The sequence below is a fragment of the Calidris pugnax genome, unplaced genomic scaffold, assembly GCF_001431845.1.
Source record: "Calidris pugnax isolate Ruff unplaced genomic scaffold, ASM143184v1 scaffold593, whole genome shotgun sequence".
Taxonomy (NCBI): domain Eukaryota; kingdom Metazoa; phylum Chordata; class Aves; order Charadriiformes; family Scolopacidae; genus Calidris; species Calidris pugnax.
Genome location: NW_015092181.1, coordinates 1,166,692 through 1,193,814, shown reverse-complemented (window position 1 = coordinate 1,193,814; position 27,123 = coordinate 1,166,692). Strand labels below are relative to the sequence as shown.

General features: G+C 36.2%; 1 protein-coding gene across 1 annotated transcript in view; it reads right to left on the bottom strand.

The window, feature by feature from the left end:
- The window catches only part of SOX6 (SRY-box 6), a 272,975-nt gene that overhangs the window by 9,973 nt on the left and 235,879 nt on the right, over positions 1 to 27,123 (bottom strand). The window contains exons 13-15 of the mRNA XM_014962253.1: positions 21,894 to 22,002; positions 4,923 to 5,156; positions 2,210 to 2,426 (exon numbers count right to left, since the gene is read on the bottom strand). Coding sequence (XP_014817739.1) covers positions 2,210 to 2,426; positions 4,923 to 5,156; positions 21,894 to 22,002 — 560 coding nt within the window. The remainder of the gene's footprint in view (positions 1 to 2,209; positions 2,427 to 4,922; positions 5,157 to 21,893; positions 22,003 to 27,123) is intronic.

Below are 27,123 nucleotides of genomic sequence, written 5' to 3'. Positions count from 1 at the left end.
AGTTCTGAAGGACAGTTTATGTTGTTTGTTTCATCAAAACAGTGGTAAAATGAAGGGTGTACAAGGTCAGTTCGGAAAACTGTCCCAGCTGATGCCTTATGTGCTATTTACATTAAACACAAGGAAGAATAAGTTTCAGAAGCTGCTGGGCTTAATTACTGTGTTTCACTTAATTATAATCTGATTTGGATGAAAAGTTGCTTTTTATTACTCTGTAAACTCTTCTGCTGAACTAAATGATACCATGTTTTATGTTTCATTTCAAAAAAGCTGTCTTGGTCTCATTTTTTCACTTTTTTTGCTTGGTCTCTTTCAATAATTTAGTTTTAATTTTTTTCTTTACGGAAAAAAGCAATTTGGGACAACAGTGGGAAGTCACAGAAAAGCATGAAATAATTTTTTAAAATCAAAGCCTGTGTTTCCTCAGTATCAAAATTTATATTCATATTGAACTGCAACATGGATCTCATTTCACCTTTATTGAACGCATCCATTAGACTTCACATCCCCCTTTTTCATCACTTGTAGAACTAAAAGTCATTGTTTCTGGTAACGTCCACTGCATCTTTATAAAAGTGCACGAAGGTAATTTACTCTTAGTTTAAAACTTCTTTGGCATGGATGGTGAAGACCATGTGGACTTAACATAAATATGAATTAGAACCAATCCTTTCAAGAAAATGATGACATTACCACGGTCATTGTGATCATATTGTCTGATATATGAGAAATATGTTACATTTAGGTTGCACAGTTTTCTTTTTTTTTTTCTCTTTAAATCACAGTATCAGTCTTTAAGTAGGCACTTACAGAAGTTTTTAAAATCCATCCTCCATATTCCATATTTAGCCACCATTTCCAATGTGTAAAACGCTACTGCTTAATACTGGTTTGAATTAGCAAACAATTCTCAAATTGTTCTGACTGCTGTTTTGGCATTTCTTTTGCATTTCTTGTCTAAATGTGATTTCGTCTGTCAATCTGCTTTGGAAGATACAAGCTAGAGTTTCATTCCCTCAATCTGAATATAATTTGTGATGTGATGTATAAATTCACATTTCTATTTAGAGTTCTATGTACAGTTTTGGTGGAAGTCTATTAGTAAACAATTTCCCTTAGAGTGAAGAATAAAAAACTCTGTCAAAACTGTGGACTGGAAGGCTATTTTGAGATATCAAAACCACTTCTATTTACTGATTGAAGAGAGAGCCCACATTGTTGCAGGCTGTACCACAAAATAATTGACTGCAACAGGAGTTCTGCATCCCAAGCCAAAAATGAGGGCACATAATCGACGTGAAGGTCAATTATCTGGTAGCAAAGTACTCAACAAAAGGAGACTATTGTGATTAGAGAAATAAGCAGAACATTGTGAATTTGGAAAGGCTGGCAGTGGAGATAGCTTTTCAAATCTTTGTAAACCACCAGGAACATTGTATTAGAGCACTGAGCATCACAGATTAATTCATAAAAAAAAAACAGGAGAGAGAAATCAGTTATGGTGCAGTTGTTTTACTGGACTTTTGTTATTTTAGCATGTGGATCTTTCGTAGTGCTGCTTTCTCTGCTGAAGACTAGAGCATATACTGTTAAAAAACCCACAATGTTTTTAAAACCGTGCCAGGATCTTTTGGAGCCATATATTCTGAGTTGTAAGTCTACCCATTCTTTCTATGCGCTACTTGAAAGACTCCTCCTAAAACACTTATTTTTAAATTTTTTTTTTTTCTAGAGTTTTATATATAACAAAATTCCTAATAGCCTCATGCTATGATATCATTCATTCATGTGTGTTCTTAGTGTAACTGCTATTACTCCTGTCCTTTTCCCCCCTCTCCTGACTCATTCTACACTGGAATAATCTTTTTGTCTTTGTTCTTGTCTTAATTTAGGAAATGATCCTGGAGTCATTACTAAACCAGAATGGATTAGCTTACTAATAACTCACAAAAGACATGATTCAAACCTTTCAGGCTAATGGGAAACAACTCCTTTTGACTTTAAAGAATTCCACAATCAGTCTCATAATCAGCATTCAGTGGCAAGCTGATAGCTCCATATTCCGTGATATATCTTATGTTTTTAATAAGGTTCTACAGGTTCAAATCCTTACCTTCTAAATGACATTAGTCTGACTTAAACAGATAGGTCTATTTGTTTTCAAACAGCACGCTGTGTCTTTGAAAACAATTAAAACAATAGTACTCACCCTACGGTAAAAAACTGCCTCATCTCCTGTCTTCGAGACCTCATCAGTTGTTTGTATTCACCAATGCGCAGTTTCTTTCCATCAACAATGCAGGTACGTTTTGGTCGAGGTTTGTATTTGTAATTAGGGTACTTTTCTAGGTGGATTTTACTTAGCCGTGCCTGCTCTTCATAATAAGGTTGTTTCTCTTGATTTGACATGGACTTCCAGCGAGATCCTATTGATACAAAGCATCAGTGAGTGCTCAGGTATAGCAGGTTTAGCTTTACACACACACGTTCCAACGTGCCTTCTCGCCATAATAAACAAATTTTAAATAAGTTAATTAAATAAACTGATTTGAATTTACATGAGCCAGCACATATATTGGGATGCACGATGTGAGACACCTTAAAAGAACCTTGACTCTATTAAATAGGTGCACTTAAAATGAACTTACTTCTCAAAATCTCAGCCTCATGCTGCAAAACAGACTATTTAATTTTTTTACGATATGAGCATTAATCTGTGAATAATTCTATACCTTTGTAATACCACTCACAGTATTATGGTTAAGTAGGATCTACAACCATACTTTTACTGTTAAAAGCTTAACACATTGCCTAGGGATACATGCTGCTTTGAGAGTTTTATGAGGATTTGGTCTATATGCTCCTACTAATAGATATTAATACCTTACTGTGTACCAGGAAAAAAAAAAATCAAGACCTTACAGATTCAACAAAATCATGAAGAAACCCTTACTGTCTGGGTGTCTTAAGTTTACTGATCTTCTGATATAAGCTTGGCATAATATTGGCACCTTACCATGTTTTAAAACGTATTATGCATATTATCTTTCAGCTTGATGTAATAAATGCACAGAACTGCACTCAGAAAGTTTCATTTAACAAACTTATGTTCTTTAAAAAAAAACAAAACAGAAAGCACATTGTAATTATATACACCACTTCAGGTACTGTAAACTCTTGTTGAAAGCTGCATCAATAAAAAAAGTTTAAAAATTAACACAGTGTACACAGGAAAAGGAAAAAAGTATTGAGATCTCTTGTATTGTTTATAAGGAGCTATCTAAACACTTGAATAGAGAATGTTGGTTTTGCTGTGGGTTTTTTTTTTTCCAGGGGATAAGAAATGCAGAAAATAGCTTTTTGGTGTCTTTTATATGAATAAAATGATTACAGCTGTGGTAAACGTGGGTGGAAGCTATTCTTTTACCAAGATTTTTCATACATCAACAAATGGAAAAGTTGTATAAATATTATCCGTAGCCAGCAATACTCTGTGTCAGTTCTAATATTTCAGTCTCTTTTCTCATTGTCCTGGAAAACTTGCACAGATATTATATGGACTTATTTGTGGCAGAGCAGATACTGACAGGTTAATTCCATGGTTAACAAACACTCAATTGCTGGCACTTCTGAAATATTTATGCTGGAAGTTTACATTTTAATGAATACAGTTACTATGTCCTAATAGTTTTTTCACAGAATGCACACAAATAATATATATTCCCTACAGCTGCCAACACTGAAACAGTGCAGGTTTTATACAAAAATGAAAGGCTATTCATATAAGTTACTTATATGGTAGACAAAAATATGAGAACTACTAAGATTTTGGAAGTTTTAGGACAAAGTAGCATTTATTTCTATGTATTCTTGCCTCTGATTGAACTAACATGCAACAAACTTTTGTAAGAATGTATTTGAACTCAAAGTTCACAATAAACTGATTACAGAGGAAACTTGATTTTTACTTTTATTTATTACGAGTTACATTTGGAATCTGTCTTTCACTTAAAAGACTCAGAAAGCAAATATGGGTTTTAACATTTCACCACTCATTCTCACGTATGTTTCTAATTCTCTGGAGGGGTCTTAAAAAGCAAATAAAAATTTCTCGAAAATGAGCCAATTTATTTGCACAGTGGCAAAATATAAGAATATAATCCATGATATATTCTCTGATCATCCCAATCTTTAAAAATTAAATACTAACTACAGTGTCTTCTAACTAAGCAAGATTTTAATTGTATGATACTAGTGCTTCCTTAGCTTTTTGAACATTGTAACATTTTGAACCAAACATCATTTTGCATGCGAGAAGGTATACATGTACATGCCTTTTGAACTGTGCCAGGTTTCTTTCTTTGACACTGCACTGTCTGACATAAACCTTTGATTTTGATTTTGCAGTGTATTAATTTTTTTTCCCAGTAATTACTCCAGCAAGTACCATTTTGCACTCAGGAGATCTGTAGTTCAGGTGATTTCTAACCGGATCTCACAATTAGACCTTTTATCAGGATACACTCTTGCAACAGATTTCACAAAACATTCCTTTTGAATGCTGCTAAGGCTTTAAAGCATGTTGTGACTCTGCCGTTGAAAATAAAAAGTATTAGGGAAGGGGCAGAAAGGGAAAAGGAAGGGAATGAAAAGAAGACAACCCACGAGTCTTCATTTGTATGAGTTGCAGTAGTTCCAATTTCAGCGAACATTTCCCAAATGGAATATGTCCTAAAATTAGAGAAGTTGCATATCTGAGAAGGAAGTAACTAGCCTATGTCACCAATATAAATAACCTCATCTTTCCACAGCTCCAAAAATAACTAACCTCTGCCAATTGACACTGCTACAGCGGAGCCTTCTGAGTTTCTCTCCGTTTTGGTTTAGTCACAGTCGCGATTTGTTCGTCGTCTTGCACTTACCTAGGATTTTGCTAATGTTGGAGTTGTGCATGTCAGGGAAGGCTTGGAGAATTTTTCGGCGCTCATCCTTTGCCCAAACCATGAAAGCATTCATTGGTCGTTTGATGTGGGGTTCGCTGCTGGCTCGGCCCCGCGAGTCCCGGTAGACTCGAGCTTCAGCCACAGTGGCACCTCCTGTTGGCCAACAATAATACTGCTGTAGTTTAGCTGCAGAGCCATTCATTGCTTTACTTCCTGGAATGTCAGGGCAGGAAGAAACAAGATGGATGCAAAACATTATTACGTGGATGACACAAGCGCTTTCAGTGCTGTGTTTATTTCAGCCTCATTCTCTTTCTCTCTCTCTTTGATGCCCGGTCTACGAGGGAGAGAGACAGAGAGAAAGGCCGGCCAGTGATTTCAGTGTAATTGATCAGGCATCAACATCTCAGCGAGGAGACAAATTGACTGGTATTTCTCCAGTTAAGGTATGGAGATTTGAAAAAGTTTCCTTTTGAGACTTTAACATAGCATATATGTTCTGAATGCTCAACAAAACTCATATGCAAGTTATGCTTGAGAATCCAAATTGATGTAGACTTTCACTTTGCTTCTTGAGCAGTGAAGCATGTGACAAACGTTTCATAAAATAAATTATATAGCACGCCAGGTACATGCTGCTAGTTGTATGGATCTGATTATATTTGGAGCTGAACATTATAAAGTTGCATCGGCTTTAGTTGAATTTTAGATGTGTCTTGGAGCATTCGATCACATATACGTAATTAAACTGTCTGCCTTCAACAGGTAGATGCATCCTGTAGCTTCTGGAGTGCGAGGCAAGAACTCCAGCTTCTCCTTGCCTGCTGTACTTCAATGTATGGCAGTGTCCCATCATTACCCACCATCAATTCAACTCACACATGCTAATCTTAACCAGTTTTTTGAATGCATCCAGCCCTGCTTCTGGACCACAAACAGCTTCACGGGGGTTTAGGGTTCACAGAGCTATGAGAACTAGTATTAACAGGAGAAAGAGATAAACAAGCCTAGATAAGGCATGTTTTTACCAGAAAAACTTCTGCAATTGTGATGATAGCATATGTTTTTAGGGTTATACCTTAGCTATAAAAGAAAGGGGGAAAGCCTTTATAATGGGAGAGGGACATACGGGGTCTTAGGCCTCCTCAAACTGTTAATATAATTTAATACCTTGAAAAAACAAGATGCATGAAAACAAATTAGCACAGCAATAGGTCTCAATTTTTTGTAAACTGTTACAACTGTTTTTAGGGTTATACCTTAGCTATAAAAGAAAGGGGGAAAGCCTTTATAATGGGAGAGGGACATACGGGGTCTTAGGCCTCCTCAAACTGTTAATATAATTTAATACCTTGAAAAAACAAGATACATGAAAACAAATTAGCACAGCAATAAGTCTCCATTTTTTGTAAACTGTTACAGCACCCAACACAGATTTATTTGCCAAAGACCAGAAGATTAGTTCTTTACACTAGGTAAAACACTGCAGATTTACTGATTTCGGTGATTGACCTACACATTTTTAATTTTGCAAAAGCTAAGTTTCCTAATTTAGTGTGAAAACACTTTATATTGGGTATACGATTTAAAAAATTCTATATAGGAAATATATTTTCATGAAAAAAGTCCTATTATAGAGGATGCATAACTAATACACTACCTTTTTGCCACCAGGTCCACAGTACATTAATTTCATTTAAAATGCACTGACCATACAGGATAAATTGATTTTGCTTTATATGGTGTTGACAGCCATGTTTATTGTGCAGTGAAATGTAGTGTAGTTTCAAGCCAACTATATCCATCAACACAGGGCAATATGCTGACTACTGGGCCAGATGAAGACATACATTACCCTGAGAGCAAAACACTCATTCGTATACGGCAGTGTCTTCTCCTGAGGATCACCATGGTAATTTATGATGCCTCCAATGCCATTACTTTACAACTGACACCAATTTGGCAATTTGTATACTAACATGCGTGCGCATAAAAGGAGACAGGTTTGTGGCAAATGTGAGATGCAAAACTATTTTAATACATTGTAAGTTAAGTACCGCGCTACAGGTGTTCAGCATTTAAAGCTGACTGCAGCTGCAGTCAGATTTTTATTGCAAAAAGGAAGAGTAGTTTTGCTAAGCAATCTGCATGTAGGACGAGTTCAGGGATGTGTATGGCTAAGGAGGCTCTCTGTCCATTGTTGTCAGAAGGCTTGGAACATGCATACCGTATATACCATCTTTTGAGAGAGAATATATTTATTGTGAAACTATAATAAGTTACAAACATAGTAAGTCAACACTGAAACATTTATTGAGACGAATGGCTATATAATTTGAGAAAAATCAAATATATCATGTACTGGTTGTTCCATCTTTTAAAATAATGCCATAAAATTTGTTACTAGTATGTGGACAATTAGGAAGCTGGTGACAAGTTGAAAAATTAAATTACTACTGATGCAAAAGTTGTTATTTGTTATTCAGCTACTCTACTCACAGCAAAGGAAAGAAGACGTATTTGAACCCACATGATGATTTTCCATTTTTAATTTCCCCAAGGTGCTTATTCACTGTGGCTTATGGGCTAAGGATTTTGTGTTTCACCCAACTTTCAATACTAATGCAGGCAAAGAGGACCTTTACTGGTGTTGAGATTATAGGCCATCTTTTTAATCTGGATACAGTTTAGATAGAACACAAAAAAAGCCAAAACCAAAACATCCAAACAAAAAAAAACCCACCATAAATTATTTTCAGAGAAAGCTTATGTTAGAAAACAATTCTTACTCAAAGTAATAAATTACAACCATCTCAAGAAGGCCAAGAAGCTCTGGCTGTATCTGCTTTAAGCAAGTCCACACTTGAAGGATTTGAAAAAGCAGCCAAAGAGTTGATGTTCTTTGTGCTTGATCTCTGGGGGAATATTTGCAAGTTGACCCATAGGCCATCACAAAAGCATCTGCAAAATGAATTTTTGCAAATAACTAAAGTAATATAATCTCCATGTTCTTCTATCTGAGAAGTACAGAATTATATTCAGCATATAAAGCATTACAAGAACATGTTCCTGTGCATGTGATTCTATGTGGGGAGCCAGGAAGTCTCAGTACCTTTTTAGCTTAGTAATGAGGCGCTAATGATATAAAAAGCACATACTGCTCAGTAAGCTTTTACAAGTTGAAACACATAAGAACAAGCTTTCAAACTAGTTGTTCTTAGGTACTTCATCCTGTCAATCAAATATTAAGACAGTATTATGCCCTATATAAACAATGTCAACAGGTTTTACAAAGTATGGATTTTTTTTCTTATTGTGATAATTATAGTACTGACAGAGGCTAAAAGAGACGCCTGAAATTTTTAAAGAAAAGATATATACAACTGCAAAGAAGTTGGTGTTTTACTTCTTTCTGAAAATATTTTCAAGAAATTCTCATAAATAATAAACCCAAAATAACAGATAAAATAAAAATGTACTACTAATGAAGGGTGAGAAGAGAGGAGGAAGTTGGGAATTGTCTATGGCAAATAATGCTCTGTCTGCTAGTTATTATTCATACTGCAGTCACAGGAAGGGGTTTTGATTTTCAGAATTAAAAGCTTGGTCAGAATTAAAAATTCTTGCAAAAGCAGTCCAGTTTGGCTGTCCTAATGGTTTAGTTGGCAAAGAAGTCTACACTTCAGCCTAAATGCTGGGGCTTTCCTCAAAGTGACACTTTTAGCTTTTGAGGGTGTGGACTGCCTCACTTCCTAGATCCTTTCCATTTGCTCAACTTGTCATGACTTAGATGATTTAAAACTAAAAGCAGATCACTTTTTGTGGGTATTTGGCAGTCAACTCCTCTGTGGAAGCTGGATTCCAGACTAGACTCTAGGGACAACACTGGGTCAAAGAACGTCGCAGGCTGAATCTAAAGATGTTACAGCTTCATTAAAGTAATTTCAAACAGTGTTTTGGTTCCCCAAGAGACTGATTGCTGTCTAATGACAGTGTGAGGGAAGAAGAACCTCTGCCCTTTAGAACAAGAAAAGAATCTGATCATCAACAGGAAAGATAAACATTTTCACAAGAATTAAACGTTAAGAAGCATACAGTAACAACTGCTAAACTGTTTGTTTATTTATTCTTGCCTTTATCTGAGTTTCTCACCTTTTATAATGACAAAAATTTTAGGATAGGCACCATCTCTTAGCATGTTCCCCGAAATCTTTGCCACATTAGGGTTAATCCTGGTTTTACCTTGCATTTTATACATCATCTACCACAACAAAACCTCAGGCTGTTATCAGAGTTACATGTTACCAGAATGCAAACAACAATAAATGCTATAGAAAGGAGAAAAAAAAAAAAGGTTGAGAAAAAGATGAGGAAAGAAAGAGAAATGACAGCAAAAAGAAAGAGATTTTTATCAGTCACTCTGTTGTTCCTTAATACGTCTTTGCACCATGGCCATTGATTCATGTTTGGAGTGATACATTTCCTCTGACTCCCCCAGATAATGAATCTTTGGCTACTCTAGAGAATATGCTGCATACCGAGATAGGATATATAGAAATAAATACAATCTTTCTAGATTCCTAGTGTAAAAGTGACTGGTTAGTAGTAAAGCTCCTGTAATCAGTTATCCATTAAGCTGAGATGACCTTTTTGTCTACTTTGGAAAAGACTGATTGCAACCTCCAAAATATCTGGCCCTGTAATACAACTAGCACTGCTAGCAGCTTGCATTGCAGAGAGCAGAACTTAATGAACATGCAAACAGGAGTCACTCTTTTACTACTAGAGATGGTTTACTCATAAACACGGAAATACCATAAAAACAGGGAGCGTGAAAACCTGGCTTGGCAGTGCCCTTTCCTGGTCTTAACCTGTAGACAGACAAATGCAGCCTTTATGAAAGATACAGCAATATTTCAAATCAAATAGAAAAATTCAAATCTGAAAAGAATAGAATGGCAAAAGGAGCTTCAGAAAGTTTAGAAAACAAGAATAATCATTTATTTTGAGTTATTAAGTTGAATGTTCAGTTTTGGAGGCAGTTTCAAAAATTACTACTTCTCTATAACTTATGTAACTTGTAGCAGTGTTAGTGTGACATTTATCTCTTTTGCCCCTTGCCAGCCTCTTACTTCTTCATCCCCACCCACATTCAGAAGACTACCTCATTCTTTATTACCAGCAAGAGAGGCAAAATAAATGGGTATTATTGGCATTATTGGCATGTCTTGTCACCACTAGGTAAGACCAACTTGGAAACACGACCAGCTCCAGGCTGGGGATGCCTGTAGCACAAATGCTCTGCAGGGAAGTGTCTGTCAAGCTGCTTTCATTCCAAACACTAAACAAATATTCAGCTGGGATTTGAGGGCCTAACATTTCTTATAGGCTGCATGTGAGTGAATGAAAAGGGGGGAAAACCCGAGAAAGACATGAGTGATTTGCGAAATACTGGAATATTTAACTGGACTGTAAAATATTTCATCTGCAAAGCTTCTGAATTGTGCTAAGTAAATACTAAGAGGTGGGAATATGCTGCAGCACGTTATCTGCATCCATGCTACACTCAGTTATGATAAGGCTTCCATTTTTCCTGTTAAGAGACTCCATTCTCTTTAAAACATCAACAAGAAGAGCCAAAAGGGAATTCCCTAAGGTCAGCTCTGAGGAAACATAAACCTCTAATTCAATAACTCCGCTACTGCACTGAAAAAGGCCTTATTATTGCAACATCCATATGGAGTCAATTGGACATTAATGACTAATCAATCCCTCCCCTTTCTATTCTACTTATAGTGTCACAAGCCATGTTTAGATTAGCCCATTTCCTGCTTAGGATCGCTCAAGATGTCTTTTGTTCTTTCAGGGCTGGCCTGATGGAGGCAGCTTAAACAAACACACGACCCAAGTGGTGCAGGAGTTATAAACTGCCATATGTGAATGAACAAAGGGGCCATACTAAAGCCTTTTGTGGTATTTGTTAATGTTTTTCATCTGAGTTTAAAAAGACCTAATGACTTTGTGGTGAGCTGATGCATGTGGCTCGTGGCTTTGCAAAATGAAGGAAATTCTAGCCAGTTATATATCAGCATATATTTTCCGAAGTGCCTTGTTTTCAGTTTTGGTGGCAGTGAGTTTACTTTTTTAGTACATTTGTTTTACATATGCAAGCAAAATTCTTAATCTCAATTAGAATACAGCACCAGTTTTCACAGCCATCCTCTCAACCATATATGTCTTTCCCCATTTGAAAGTCTAGAGCTAAAAATAATAGGGAAATATCTTCAGTGTGTGAAATCAAATGAACTATTCTCAGCCCTATCAGTGGTAGTAGTTCACTCATCAGTGTTTAAAGCTGAATTGTTAGTTGGGTCATATTAAGTACTGAAACAATATTTCTAAATGAGCTATTAGCAGATCCATGTTCCACAGCCAGCCATGCCCACATCTACATTATTTAAATTAATTAAAACTGCCAAATGCAACTACTTTCTTGATGGCTTACACAGTTTCTTGACCACATTTTATGGCAAAATTAGCCCTCATGGAAATTTGGCATGGAATACAGCTAAAACAATGCAATAATCTTTTAAATTGCATGGAATATTAACAGAATCAATTAGTTCTTAAAGCCTGACTTAAGCCTTCAGTGGCTTTCATAGTCCGACTTGTGCTGTAACGTAAGAGCATGAGAAGTTATTTTGTGTAAATCCATGAAAAATCTAGGTAGAAATTAGGATGAAGAAGTAGCTTCTACTATAAATTTGAGGAGGCATGTAAGTGTCATAAGATTTTTTAATCAGGTGCCACTTGCAGATTTCAGGACCCTTCACAGTTAATTAATTAAATACTAACAACTCCATTCTGACATAGATATTATTGATAGAAAAAATGAGAAACATACTTAAATTGAAAGTTATTCAGCTTAAGTAATGACACCAGAAGTAAGGGATTGCCAGTCATCAGGTCTTACTACGATTAACGTTCTCATGAACACTATTGTTGTTTCCCTTTCATATTTCATTTCATACTCAAATAAGGAAATTGAAGGCCCACAGAAAGGAAAACCATGGACGAACCACCCCAGCCCATGAGAAATATTACTAGTAATTATTGTTAGGTATCTAAAAGATCTGTTGATACTGCAAATTGGTTGTTCTAACAGTCAAGCAATTATTGTTACTGTATCAATCATATTCAAAGACAAAACAATGGAAAAAGGAATTAACTAATCTATTTAACATAAAAATGTTTCCATAAGACTAACAGCTTTATTGCCAGTGGAGCTGTTACTCACATACTTTCAAATTTCTCTTGACATGACAGTGTCACCTGAAATGTCCAGAAAACATGATACTGATTTAAAACACGGGGATTAATTCTGCAGTCTTCAGTCATCCCGAACAGGTTTCTTTTTTAAAAAGTCCTGCCTGAACAAGGGACATAGGACATGATCCAGTCATACTTCAGTCAACTTTGTTTTGTTTTAAGATGGAGAAATGACAGGCAGGAATTCACCACAGAGAAAAAAAGCAGCTTGACTTCATTTTTGATGGATGCATTGTTCAAGATGTGGCTGAACACTGCTAATGAACAGCTTTGCTTGTTCCTATGTAGTAAAACAATGAATTTTAAAAACTTAAGGACACGTGGTTTATAAAAGGGAACTACATTTAACGATGGTAGAGAGGTTTACAAAACCACCCACCTCAAGTTATGTGATATTAAATGACATGCAGAATACTTTGCAAAAGGTTTTAATGTGTGTTGGAATCACTGCTTTAGTGGCCCATTTCCTGCATTCAATCTGCAATTGAATTTGTCACCTTCTTGCATATGCAACATCACCCTTCATATACAACTAATTCCCTCCATCCAGCGTCTGCTGTTCTCACTTGTCATATCATATCAGTAATTAGATGGCAAGAACCTAGGGCTAGGGTAGGCATACACCATTTCTTCTTGCCTTTCACATTGAGTGCTGATATTATAATAATTAATAATATAATTAGCCAATAATATATCATGAAGGGAGAGAAGCAAAAGCAGCATCATAACAGGAGCTGTACATTAACAAGTAATAATAAATGTTAGGAAAAAAATCTTAAGGATAATTTTTCAAATATGCTGCACCCGTGCATTTGGGATTTGTGAGTGAAGTCATGAAGATGTTTTACAAAAAGGGCAGTGGCATGTCATTGCCACATTTACCTGGTTTGGATTAAAAATGGGGGATTTGCCATGAAATAGACACTTATGTGAAAATTTACAAATTACTCTTTTTTGAAATACTGCACTTCCAGTGAAACTACCCCTGCCAAATTGAAAACAGAATCATTTAATATTTGCAGAAGCTGTGAAGATATTGTAATGCTCACCCCACACACATATTGGACTACTGATTCTGTAAAATTAAATGTAAGTACAAGTTAAGAAAAAGTTGGACCTTTGCTACTAAATTCTGCACTAAATGTTTGTTTTGATACTTGACATTTCAACGTGGAAGCAAGGCAGATGCTCTTAAACACTTTTCTATTGCTGAGATGTCCAGAGGAGAGCCACCAAGCTGGTGAGGGGTCTGGAGAACAAGTCCTATGAGGAGAGGCTGAGGGAACTGGGCATGTTTAGTTTGGAGAAGAGGAGGCTGAGGGGAGACCTCATTGCCCTCTACAACTACCTGAAAGGAGGTTGCAGAGAGGTGGGGGTTGGCATCTTCTCCCAGGGGAATAACGACTGGACCAGAGGAAATGGTCTGAAGTTGGGGCAGGGGAGGTTTAGATTAGATATTAGAAAGAATGACTTTCCTGAGAGGGTGGTCAGGCCCTGGAAGAGCCTGCCCAGGGAGGTGGTGGAGTCACCATCCCTGGAGGGATTTAAGAAACGTGTAGACATGGCTCTTCAGGGCATGCTCTAGTGCCTGAGATTATTGGGGTGTGGTGGGGTGTTGCACGTGGTGCTGTTGGCATGGGGGTGTGGTGGGGTGTTGTGTGTGGTGCTGTTGGCGTGAGGCTTGGTTGGTGGGTTTTGTGTGGTGAGGTGTTTGTTATGGGTGTAGTGGTTTGGGTTTTTTTTTTGTTTGGTTTTGTTTTGTTTCGGTTTTGTGTGGTGAGGTGTTTGTTATGGGTGTGGTGGTTTGTTTGGGTCTTTTTGTTTTGTTTTGTTTCGTTTTTTGTTTTGTTTTGTTTTGTTTCTGTGTGGTTGGACTCGATGATCTCAGAGGTCCCTTCCAACCACCGAGATTCTGTGATTCTGTGAGATACTGAGGTTCCTGAAGGAGAAAATGGTGTGTACTATAAACTTTGAAAAAAATAGACAGTTGTACAAAGAAGATGAGTTGTCTGAATCTGTATCAATTGCTTATCCTTAGCCAGAATATATAGTATTCTTTCCTTAATGTATTCATATTTCTGCTCAGTTCCCTGTGTTCATGGGGATCAGAAGGGCAAGATTCCTCCCTCCTCCATGCAGTATGGTGTAACAGTGGCTTTCTGTCAGCTGAAAATTCAATTGTCCCTGGAAATGTTACACTATGAGCAATACAAAAACATGCGCAGAGGTAAGAATCAGGACCATGGGGTTTCTTACACCTGTGGTGGCTGCACATGAGTGAGAAAAAAATGCTTTAAACCACTGAACTACTATATTTAATTTTTTACTTGCTTCACTTAAAAGTAGCTAAGCAAACTGACTGACGCTTTCATCATTTGCGACAATAATTTTCTCATGGGAAAAGATTTTCTACGTAAAACTGCAGCCCAGAGTTACTTTTTCCAGCCTTGTTCTAAATTCCTGAAAATAACATTTTACTATATAATGGAAATTGTGACAAGCCCTTACCACAACTGTGTTAATAGACACCCCTATATAAAGCTCAGGGCATTGTAACAGCGGTTGGTCGTATATCATCTGAAGTTCTAACTGGAATTTTTTATAATAAAGGTACTATTCTATAAGGATCAATTACTTTAGCATGGAAACAGCAAATGAGAAAGCATCATATTTAGCAATGGGGAAAAAAATACCTAAGAACAGTTGAAAATCAAAAAGGTAACACTTATAGAGGATATCCAGATTTATTATTCTGAAAGTGAAAAGCATACAATATGTTAAGTATTACTGTCTGGAGAGAAATAAGTGTCAATGCCATGAGAAGATCGGTCCACACATCACCAGCTTGGAGTTTTCAGTACTCAAAGTGGGAGTTTCCCCTGTAAAATGTTATGGGGATGCTCGCAACGATGAGATTCATGAACTGGTTGCCATCAGAAAAGTGATGGGATGGTTCTTAAAGGCAGAACGTCTTATTCCTATCCTATATGCAGTTGTGGAGTTACTCCAGTGCTAAGGCTCTGTATCTCATCCAACAGAGCTGAAATACTATGCTTAAGTACTTTATCCTGGATTCCTGATCTGTTACTAGTTATTTTAAAAAAATTGAGCATATCACTCAAGTACCAGGCACAATCAAATAGATTCATGGATGTTAAAAATGGCAACCACAATTAATGAAGGCCACCTTTTAGCACCCGGTCTAAATAACCAAAATACTAAGCTATTTTATCTTTAAATAATGAAAATACACTTACAGGATTTTTTTTTAATCAAAGACATTTAACAAGAATTCAGGGGAATAAAAATTCCAGTACTTGGGCTTCCTGAATTCTCTCTGGAAACGCTCCTTTGTTTTCAGACAGCTTTCACTGTTTTCTGATTTTCATCTTTCCCCTCTCAACTGCCATAGCAACTATTACAAATATTTATGTGCAACAATGGTGTGGAGAGACATTCATTCCCCCAGTATTTATGAAGCACTGTCACAAAAGTAGGTGATGCTTTGTCATCCATGTAGTACCTGCTGTTTACACCTCTGCAGAGGAGGGTGTTAAACAAGTTACCTCACAGGTTTGGATTGTGTTGGCAGCCTGCCAAGATTGATCTGCCTGAAAATTTATCGTTCCCTTTCACCTACCTCCTCGGCTGCTCAAAGTCAACCATTTTTTGGAGTTTAGAAGGAGCTGCGTTGCCCTTTTGCGTAAGTAATTTTTTTATTATTAGGCGTAAGTAATTATTTGTTATTAGGCATCTATGGGAACGTTGAGGCTTTGAGTATATGGTAGAGGTTCTCTTTTAAGAAAGCATTAATCTGTTTTTTTTCTTAAAAGATTTGCCAAACACAGGCGCTTGTCATGATGTCTGTTCTATTCCCAAAGACAAAATGAAGTTTTGACAGATGGACAGAAATTTGGAGCTGGACAGGGTGGTCATTTCTCCTCACCCTTTAGATATCAGCCTTGTGCTTTCTTTGTAGGTCCTTTTTCTCATGTTTCTCTGCACACGGCCAAGAAACTGCCTTCTACATTGCCATGACTACTTCTCTTTCCCCAGTTGGCTCATTTCTCTCCCCTACATGATTCCACATTGACTGCTGCTGCTGCTATTGCAACCATTCATTGTTCACCATATTTTGGCAATTGGTTAAGTCTATGCTGAGGCCTAACACCGTTTCTTTCTCTGCCATTCAATTTTCCTTGCTTTTGGGCAGGGAGAATCTCTCATTGTACTAAAACACACCCTGTAACGTGGCTAGCCCAAGTCAAATATGAATGGGAAGTGCTAATTTTATGGACATAATAAGACAGACTGCTGTTAACAGCTGCACATATTAAGCAATTCATTGACTTCATATGTTGGTCAGCAAATCCACCATCTGAAATGATGCAGAAATGAGGTCGTAACCTTACTGCTGAATAGAAATATGTTCTTTTAAAAGCAAAGGTGAGCTTGTGCTCCTCCAAGCTTGGGTTCAGGTCCAAAATCAGGTTCAGACCAAAACCCGTGTAGATCTGAACTGGAATTAATAAGATCAAGCCAGGGCTTACTGCTGGAACCAGCCTATTGCCCATGGTTATGCAGCTTGCAGTCCCCTACTAGCTTGCAGTCAGCCTACTTGGAACATGGTCAAAGATACCATGATCAAACAGATAAGGCTTAAGGCCATATAATCTCAAGCAGTGATTTGGTATATAGAAACACCACAGTCTTTAAAGCAATCCTTAAAGTAAGAGAAGCAGGCAGTGAAAGGGAGGACACAGGCATTAAGTCAAAGTATTTAAGAAGATGAGCTGGTGCCAATCCCATGCCGAGGACTGCAAGATACCTCTTAATGACTGTCTCAACATCTAGGTTTCATAGCAAAGGTTATACTTTGGGAGACCTTGAAAATTAATAGTCTAATACAAGAATAAAGAAAACACTTAGATACAGACAAAGTGGTCAGACAGACCCCACCACATTATTCAAAATTATTTTTATCTAAACTAGCAGGCATGTACCTGTCTTGAGAACTACAGTCCATGCTTCGCACACACTGGTACATTAGTATCAAAGAAGAAGCAGCAAGTGCTAAACATAGTTTACAGAATCAAAAAAACCCTACCACATGAGAAATAGAATAAATGAGATCATCAAAATCAGACTCAGAAGAAAAGGTCTTTGCGCATATTGTGCCAAATGGCAAATTCTGAGGCCAAACATTTAACTCACCAGCCCCTGATTCTCATATACTAACACGAATGAACATGGAACTAAATGTTAAGTATTAATACAGCATTTTCATCTGTTTCAGTTTGCTTTATAAAAATGATTTTAGCTTCACTATGCATCTGATTTTTTACTTGAGAAAACAGGACACAGAGAAGTTATTTCTCTTTTACAAAATCACACAGTGAGGCAGTGGGAAAACAGTAACAGTCAGATGTTTTTGCCCTGAGCTCAGGATCCAATCAAGAAAACTATATTTTAACAGATCCAGTTCTTTGGCAGGAATGAAGATCATGTCTTGATGGAATTTGAATCCCTGACTATGACTGCTGAAGGAAACCACACTGCAACCTGAGCTAAGGTAAAAATCAGTAATTGTCAACAGGAATGTTAGGTCTATTCTGCAGATTTCTATCTACTACAAACCAAATATTAACATACCCCCTACACATTTCCAAAGCATTTGACCACAACCAAAAAAACAGAAGTATCCATAAACATTGAGCACATTATACAAGCACAAGATCCATAAACATGGAGCAAATTATATTATTCAAAGAAGCAGCACTATCACCAAAAGTGAGTGTCTGTGAAAGGAATACTTTTTTTTTAGAATTTGAAGCAAAAAAATGTATTCAGATAATCCAATATTCTCAGATAACTAAATACTTTAGGTTCTTCCACCTGGAATTTAAACAGGGCTCACCTGTGTCTCCTGACTATATTCTACACACTTTGGTCAATTGATGTATGTCAGTCCAGTTGAAAAAGTGGTTTAGCTATATCTAGATTCAAAGCTGTCTTGGTACATCCATGCTATTTAGCTGTATTTTGGTACTGACAATCTCAAATGTTCAAAATTATGAAGCCGCCTACAGAAAGAATGATGTTTCCTTTCAAATGATGAGGTTTGGAGAAAAAAAGTATCCTTGTGTAGTTCTATAATTGACTGTTGTTTAGAATTTTGCATACCAGCCACTGAACATTTATGAGGCTCTCAAATCATGTTTTTGAATTTTGCTAGCTACATATGTATCATATATTTTAATACGACAACTGAGATTTCCAGGTAATGATATAAGTCTAATAGCTGTGGATTATTCATCAATGGCATCACAGTCAGTGGCAATGTTTTGGAATACTGTCTGAGCATGATTTTTAAAATAGTTAGCCCAGTCCTGCTGGTGGCTAAGGAAGTAATAGAGATGTTTGGTTATGTCATATTTAATATAAAACTCTAGCTGATGGTTTTCAGGCCTCCATTCAGAAAACAGTTTGGTCATTATGAGTAACACAAACTTTGAATACGACTTCATATTCTAGACTATCTCCGGAAGTATAACTAGTTACTATTAATCTTAAAAAAGGTTTCAAACGCTGGGCAGGGACAAGAAGTTAAGTCTTAAAAGTCATTCTGCAGTATCCTTTCATATTTGTCTTATAATAGCATATAGATAAATTTAAAGAATTTCAAGACTTGTCTTGTCTTGTTCAAACAAAATATACATGTAGCTTCAGCTCCTGATCAATGACGCAATACCACAAGCACTCCTAAAATTAAAGGAAAGCATGACTCTGATCCCGTTAAACTCAGATCACTGCCATATGTTATAGAAAAGATATAAGGAGTAGAGAGAAATCATTGCTAGATACTATTACAAGGGCATTCCATAAAACACAGAAGTCTGCTGATATTTCTTATAACAAATTACTTGAACCTTAAAAGCTGTGTCAAAGCTCTGAGAACCAGGAGCACTCCCAGATTTGGTCTAATTCAGCTGCCTGCTGGGATGAGACAGACATGTACCGTGTCTCTGCACACTTTAGTTTCCTTTGGAAGTGCAGGTGTGCAGGTAGATAGGGAGTGGAACTGCACTTCTGTAGCTCCCTTGGTCCTCATCAGTTGGGGGGTCAAGATGGAGCCCAAACTGCACTTCTCCCCAGTTTACGGACAGCAGCGGGACTAAATTTGGAGTCCTTGGCTCAGGAATAAACCACTCCCACCAGCTAATATAATATAAAAGCTTTTATAATATAAAGCTTTTTAATATCCAGCTAAATTCACCTTGTCGGCAAACACAAGGACAAATAAGCAGCTCAGTTTTGAACTCCCACCTATGTTTTTGGGTTTTTTTTCAGATCAGCAAAGGCATTCATCCAGCACCTCTTTTCCAGAGACATCTCTTGGCTGCTAAACAAAGTATGGAAATCTGAACCCATTCAGGAACTTAGACTTCCCACGTGGCAACACACCGTGCCTCCAGCACTAGCTCTAGAGAGACATGTGCACTGTCCTGGATGGAAATTCCTTTACAAAGCAGTTTATAAATAACTGATTAGTCAACAAGTGCCTTTGAAAGTCCATATATCTCCTCAGCCCTTTTTTCTAGAAAAAAAACAATTGCAAAACACCTGTCTGAAAGTTTTTTACCTACATTCTGTTCATTATTTTTCCGTTTAAAAACAATACAACAGTGGCCAATCATATCCAATAAAGGATGAATAAATGAACCTCATATATAATAGCTCCCTAAAAATGAAAATCTGGAAATTATTTGTCATATATAATAGCTCCCTAAAAATGAAAATCTGGAAATTATTTTTTTTATAAGGAACTATTAAAAAAAAATAAAAATACATATATAGGGAAAATCTGAAATTTCTCATTAAGGTGCTAGCCTCCTTCTGAATATTATTTGTAATCAATAGCTGATGAGCTTCAGTCTAATCTTACTGTTATGGAGACCTGAAATCTTGACTATGACAAAATACTTTCAAAAAAAATCCAGCAAAAAACATGTGAGCATGTTCTCCTGCTGCCGGTGTCAGATCCATGTGATAAGCCAATCACAATATTAAGCCAATAAGTAGGAATATTTTGCTGATTAAATTTGAGAGTTAACTGTTCCTCTGTACGGATGAGTCAATACAGGAACATCTTGGAAATGAACTTGCAGCTTCTCCATTATATACAAGTCCTTGCCCAAAATACTTTTAATTTCAGCTTTTTTGGTTTGCTAAGAGACTGATTAAAGATAATGTATGTCGGTTGAGGGTCTAAGATGTTCTGTCACAGACATATCATGTACTACCTATGCAGTAAAGAAAAGATAACATTTACATGTGCTATTGTTGTCAGAACTCAGAATGAAGGGATACAATTTGTGAGACTTTAACTGGACCATTTATTTCTGGGTCCCAGAGAGACACAGAACAGAATATATGATCATAGGAATATAGCTCTATACAGAAAAAAAAATAAATAAGTTTTATCAGAAAATTCTGTCACATTATTTCAAGAATAATTTGATGATCATAGGAATATAGCTCTATACAGAAAACATTAATAAGTTTTATCAGAAAACTCTGTCCCATTATTTCAATAATAATTGGGAAATAACCCTATTTGTTACCAATCACAAGTTTATTGGTCCTATTCTTCTGATCTAAGAAAAAAAAAAACCAAATTATGAACCTGTTAGATGTTTGAATATGAATGGAAAAATTTAGAGATGTTTTAACCCTTTCTCAAGAACAATGGCAAAACTAGGACTCGTCAGGTTAAAAAGGAGTAAAATGATTCTCAAACAGAAGTAAGTCGAAGGCGCAAAACATTTCATGATATTTGTAAGGTCCTGGTTTAACCAGTTTTTTCACAATATTCTATCTGAATAGTACATTAATCTTACTCCAGTGGCTGGTAGGGTTCCTGTCTATCTCCATGTTCTCTTCTAATGGATGACAGGGTAGAGAGGCCACCAGTGGCATCCCCTTCCAGAGCACGCATGGTAACCCTGCTAGAGACTAAACTCAGTCTGGATTTCCACCTGTGGCTTGACACTTTATGCCTGATAGATAGAACTCTCACTGAAATGACTGTAAACGCACTGAAGGTTTATATTATGAAAGAGACATTTTCATATAGAAAATGTGAAATATTTTTGCATTATCATTTGACAGCTGCCTGCCAATAAAATTGTGCTTTGCTGTATCTTGAATAGTTTGTGAGTGCACTGATGGATAGCCTTCTCAAAGAGCTCTAACTTTCTTCAAAGCTGCTAAAACATTAAAATCTGGTGAAAAACTATACGTATATATATTGCCTTGCTGAGATAATTTGCTCAATGTTTCCTACACTTTTATTAATAGTATAAAATGTAAACAATTAATTCACAGCTGCTGGGGGAAAAATAGTTGTGTTGCAGAAGGGCTTAGAGAGCTATACAGTCATTTTCATGTATCTGCCCTTTGCTATGGATTTATGACAATCTCAGAAAAGCACACAGAAATCATTCAAGTGTTGCCGTGGGGTGTAAGCTAGACAGTACTAATGACACTGGCATATGATATTTCAGCCACACTATTCTGTGATGCAATGTCCAATAACCCACAGTCAAAATGACAACTCACCTTCTGCATCTTCTGGCCTTGTAAGATCAATGACACCAGGGCCCAGTTTTCCATCCTCATTGGGTTTCCCTGTTAACTGTGGACCTAAATTTTCAAACCTTGTTCTTTCCTGGAAAAGAACAGAAGTAGTCTTAATGCTCCATATAGGTTAGCACTCGTTGTATGCCTGTGCATACGTGTAAGCACTGATACATGCCTTATTTTTTAAATCTGAAAAAATTATGAGTGCATTCAATTAGAATTTTAACTCAGGGACAATTTTTTACAGATTCTGAATGTTTGCATTTATGAAAATCAGTTTTAAATGTGAAACATATACAGAAACTTTGAGATTATTTTGATCTGCGCTGCCATAATGCCTAAACGATTTTACATGCAAATACAAAACACTCTTGGCAGCAAACAGTGCTGATCAATGCTGCTCACTTTGCCTTTCCACTTATTTTCCAACTTAAACTGGAAAAGACAATCAACATTTGGGAGACATGAAAATTCAGAAGTTGAAAGGAGAGTTTGTATTAAAATATACTTCCAATTTAAAGGAAAAAGCACTTTTTCTGCACTATGAAATTCAAGTTTGCATTCGTACTTCTGAGAAAACACAAGTCTGAATTTTATGCAAGAGGTTTTCAAAGACAAGTATTTGAAAGAAGGAATAATAGATGACAGAACTGATATTATTATTTTGTCTAGGAATTTAAATTGTACCTCAGTGGAAAGGGAACCTAAGGAGAAAAAGAAAAAGGGAGGGGGGGGAAAGAATGCACACTCCTAGAAAAACAGAATACTTTTGAGGGCTGCAGACCTCCATAGGAAACCTGGAACTAGCAAGTGGAAACGGAAAGGTATTTTATGTGTTAACCCAGTTCTTCAATCACCTACTGGACAAGGGCACTATAAAAGACAGTGAAATATTGTCTCACAATAGTAGTCTCTGTAGCACTGCGTATCAGTAGCAAAGCGTTCAATGGTTATCATTAATTTAGCGTTCTCATTTGAAGGAACAGAGCATGTTTTCCCTCTTGCCTTGTTGTTACGTCTTCAGACTAAGCTTGGCATTATGTTGTACTTGTGAATGAATGAAACCTTGTTGTTCATTACTATGAAACAATATTAAATGTCATGTCAGCTTGAATTTACAGACATGAAATACCAGCTTTCAGCTCTAGGAACAGTTTCTCCATGTTATACTTAATGCATTATGCAGAAGTTGAGTGCTGATTGCTGTTCACTCTATTGTTCAATGACCTAGTTCTGTGCTGTGCATATTAGACATAAGAAAACATTAGGACTTTCTCTCCTGCAAGATGGTTATAAACTTGAAAATGTTCTTAAGGACAAAACATATTTGATGGCCTTGATTTCTCATTTGCTCCATCTCCAAATACTTCTGCTTTCCAATGTGATTGTTTTTCTGTTATCATCATCTTTCAGTAATAAAACCCCACCAGGCCAAAAACTGAGGAATTCTTTTGATTCCTTCACCCGTGGATTTTTAAAATTATTTTCTGTTTAATTTGCAGAGGAAGACAAGAAGCACAACCTGATACTGGATTTGCCAGAACATGCAGCTGAGACATTCCAGGTACTAACTGCATTTCTAAAAGTTCCTCAGAATCTTCCAGTTGTGGAAAAAAAATAACTGCATTTTAAATTTGGTTAACTTCTTATTTTCTTCTGTAAAACCTGTGGTTGACGAAGGAGCTTACATATACAAAGGAACTTACAAGAAAAGGGTTACAAATGAAATGTGACTGCAGAAAGGCACTGCAATACTAGAGGCCAATATTTAACTGAAAGTCGTTGTGCAATGTAACAATACACCTGAATCATCAGGATGGGATCTGTTTGACTGGTAGACAGAATAAAAAATAAGTTTGTCAAGGATTCTGCGTTCCATTGCAAAGGGCTGATTTGCAGTTGAGATAAAACCAAAGATCAGTACTAAGAAAACAGGTTTTGGCACATATATTGTCTCTTCCAAAATATTTGCACTAAAAGCTTTTTCTTAAGGATGTTAATACAGCACCTGCAGTATTCTTGGAAGAACAGCCTTTAAGTGTCTTTCAGAAGAAGGAGAAATATCTTTCTGCTATAAAATCAACAGACCCTGCTACATATCAATATGCACATTTGAAATATCTTTCTAGTCATTCATTCTCTTTGATTTTACCAGAAAATATTCTGTTAAAAAAAAAAAAAAAAGGAAGAAAAAAAGGTTTCTGAAAGAATATCAATATTTTGACATGGAAGGAGAAAAGGGAAAATTACATGATAAGGTTCAGGAACAGTAAAATGAAAGCACTTACACCGTAAAAATACCTCCTCTTGTCAAACAAAGGAGATGTACTTATAGTTATTTCATAACCCACTCCATCTAATTCATAAAAAGCTGTAACAAAGCTAGCTATATTTAAGTCTGTGAAATGCATTTTAAAGTCATTCTGTCACTTGCTTTTTAGTGAAAATAATCTTCATATTGATAGTAAAAAAATTTTCAATTTGCATTTGGTTTAGACAAATTCAGAGAACTGTAAAAAATAGGAAAACATTACTTAATACTGGTAATATTTTAATCTAGTAGATGCCTTTACAATTCCATGATATACAACAAATTCATAGGAGAGGAAACTTGTCCCACAAGGTTCTAATGCTTTTTTTACGGGATTTGTCTTCGCTCATGCCTTGAATTCATTCTAAAGAGATAGTTACTTGCACTAAGATCTTTTTTTAAATTATACCTTTTTCCTACTATGAGCAAGGACTGAGAGGAAGATTGATTCTATACATAATATTCCTATACAAACAAAACAAGACATACCTTCATTAAAAGTAAATGGCTATATGTAGCTGCACTAACAAATATGTTACCTACACATGCTTTATATTTGCACACATTTCTATCGACAACTGGATATATTGCTACCTCCCTTACCTCCCTTAATAAAAAATTTTGGTGAGTTCACAGTAAAGTGTATCACTATGGACAGTGCAGGTGTTTTGTTTCCTGTGAAAAAGCATTTTGGACCTTTATTTTGAACTGATTTTTTATACTGGCTATGGAGCTTGTACTGTATAGTCACATTAAGTTTTCCCATTTAAATTTCAGAAAAAAGGCTTAGGACATGACACTGACAACCCTTTCTCACAACTAGATCAACACAGTCAATTGGAGTTTGCACTAGAAAACTGAAAGCTCTTCCCAGCACAATTCACATCCTTTGTGCTGCTTTATATGTTGATCACACAGTAAAAATAATCACTTCTGTAAAATGAGAAAAAGAAAAGAAAAAAGATTCTTCTTAGCAGCCAAATCTTAATTTTCCATCCTGTGATATAATTAGGTACTTATTTATGCGTTGTCAGTCACAAACACGCAGAAAACGTAAAAGTTATTAAAAATATTAAAGTCTGCTCAACTGTCTTGCAGGACTGTTGGTTCTCTAAGTGCTTTGAAATTATGATGTATGAGGTAGATGTTGCATATTAAATAAAGATATTTAAATTATAAAGCCCCCGTTAGTGAGAGCTGATGAATGTTAAATGTTATGAGCCACAAGGCTGTGGCATCCATCATATTCACATATTATCACAGTCAGTGATGGAGCAGCCCCAGTGATGACAGATAGACTGCTAGATAGTTATCCCTTATTTCCAGAGTCGCCAAGCAAGCCTTTCAACCCCTTTGGCATTATTTTTAGCTTTGCATTAAATTAGCAACTTTTCCGTCACGTTCTGGCAGAAAGTATCAATTCCTTTCTTCACGTGTGGAAGGTAAAAGAATGATTTAGTGAAGCAAGGAGTAAACGGAAAGGAAGCGGTAGCCCCCACCTCTGAAAAGGCTGCAAACTTCAAATGACTAGAAACAAATATAAAATTGTGATCTTGTGAAAGAACAGCAATGAAACAGTAAGCACATAATAATGGCTTTTCTCTGCACTTAGATAAAAGCTGAATTTTTGATGTGCACAGTATATTTTCATAAAATTTTATATACTATGTTTTATACACTTATTGGCTATTCCATAATAATGTGTGTGCTAACAGTAAAATTGCTCTTAAATTTATGTGTGTTATTTATACGTTCCCATGTAACAATGCTTTTTGTTGTAAAAAATATTCTGTTTATTAATGTAACTTTACAACCACTGCATCCAAGATCTGTGGTAAATTAATGACATTTTTATTATTTTATAGTGTCATTAAATTTTTACTGATCACTCCATCAAACAGAAGCAATAAAGGCCATAATGCAAACTGGGACACTTAGATCAGGGGAGCAGAAAGGCATTCTATATAGTCTGAAGTAAACGGCTTGCTATAAATGATATTTATACCATCTTTAAGGATGTGAGAATACTTGGACAAGTTTGGCAAAACTGTTTCTGTAGTACCGTGGATTGTGTACTTAAATAACAGTTTACTTGCCAGCAAGACAATTTTTTTTCAAACCATATGCGAGAAGATGACTGATTGCATCCATCTCTTGAAAAATAATATACGAAATGTAATAATACACTGGGCACCCCTCCCCTCTGGATTACCAAGACTGATCCGACTATACCCATGCCTCAAATTATTTCAACATGCTTGCTTTTTCCACATCTGAAATGTATGCTTAGTCTGAAATGGAAAATGGCATGCATGCTGATCGTTGTGTAAAAGATTTAAAATATATATATTTTATGCAAACAAATACTTTTTATTTAAGTAGACATGTTTCAACAATGATGTAATACCCTTTATTTCAATAGTCTGGCATGGAAGCAGTTACCAACATTAATTTAAAGAGCCAGTTTCTAGAAACTGAATTAAAACAGGTCATTCACAGAAGCCACAGAGCATATGACTGAAGGGATATTATTTCTTCTGGAAGACAATACTTTAGTTAAAATCACTACAAATAATTATCACATGTTGTCTTTATGTATTAAATGTATTTCAAGTGAACTGTTACATACTAGGTGTTCTAGTAGCTTATTTGCTAACTGTGATCTATTCCCTTTATGTATCATGGACAGCAAACTACAGGCCAGCAACTTACTATATTCAAATAAAAAGGACATTTTCAGCAGAACACAGAGAAAATGATTCCTACTTTGAATAAGGAGGAATCACAAAACCTTTTTTCTCCCCTGGAAAGCCAAGATACAATCATCCCAAGCTTTTCACCTTCTTACTACTTTTTAACAGCTAAGACTGAAAAGTTAAATTACCCTCCACTTAGAAT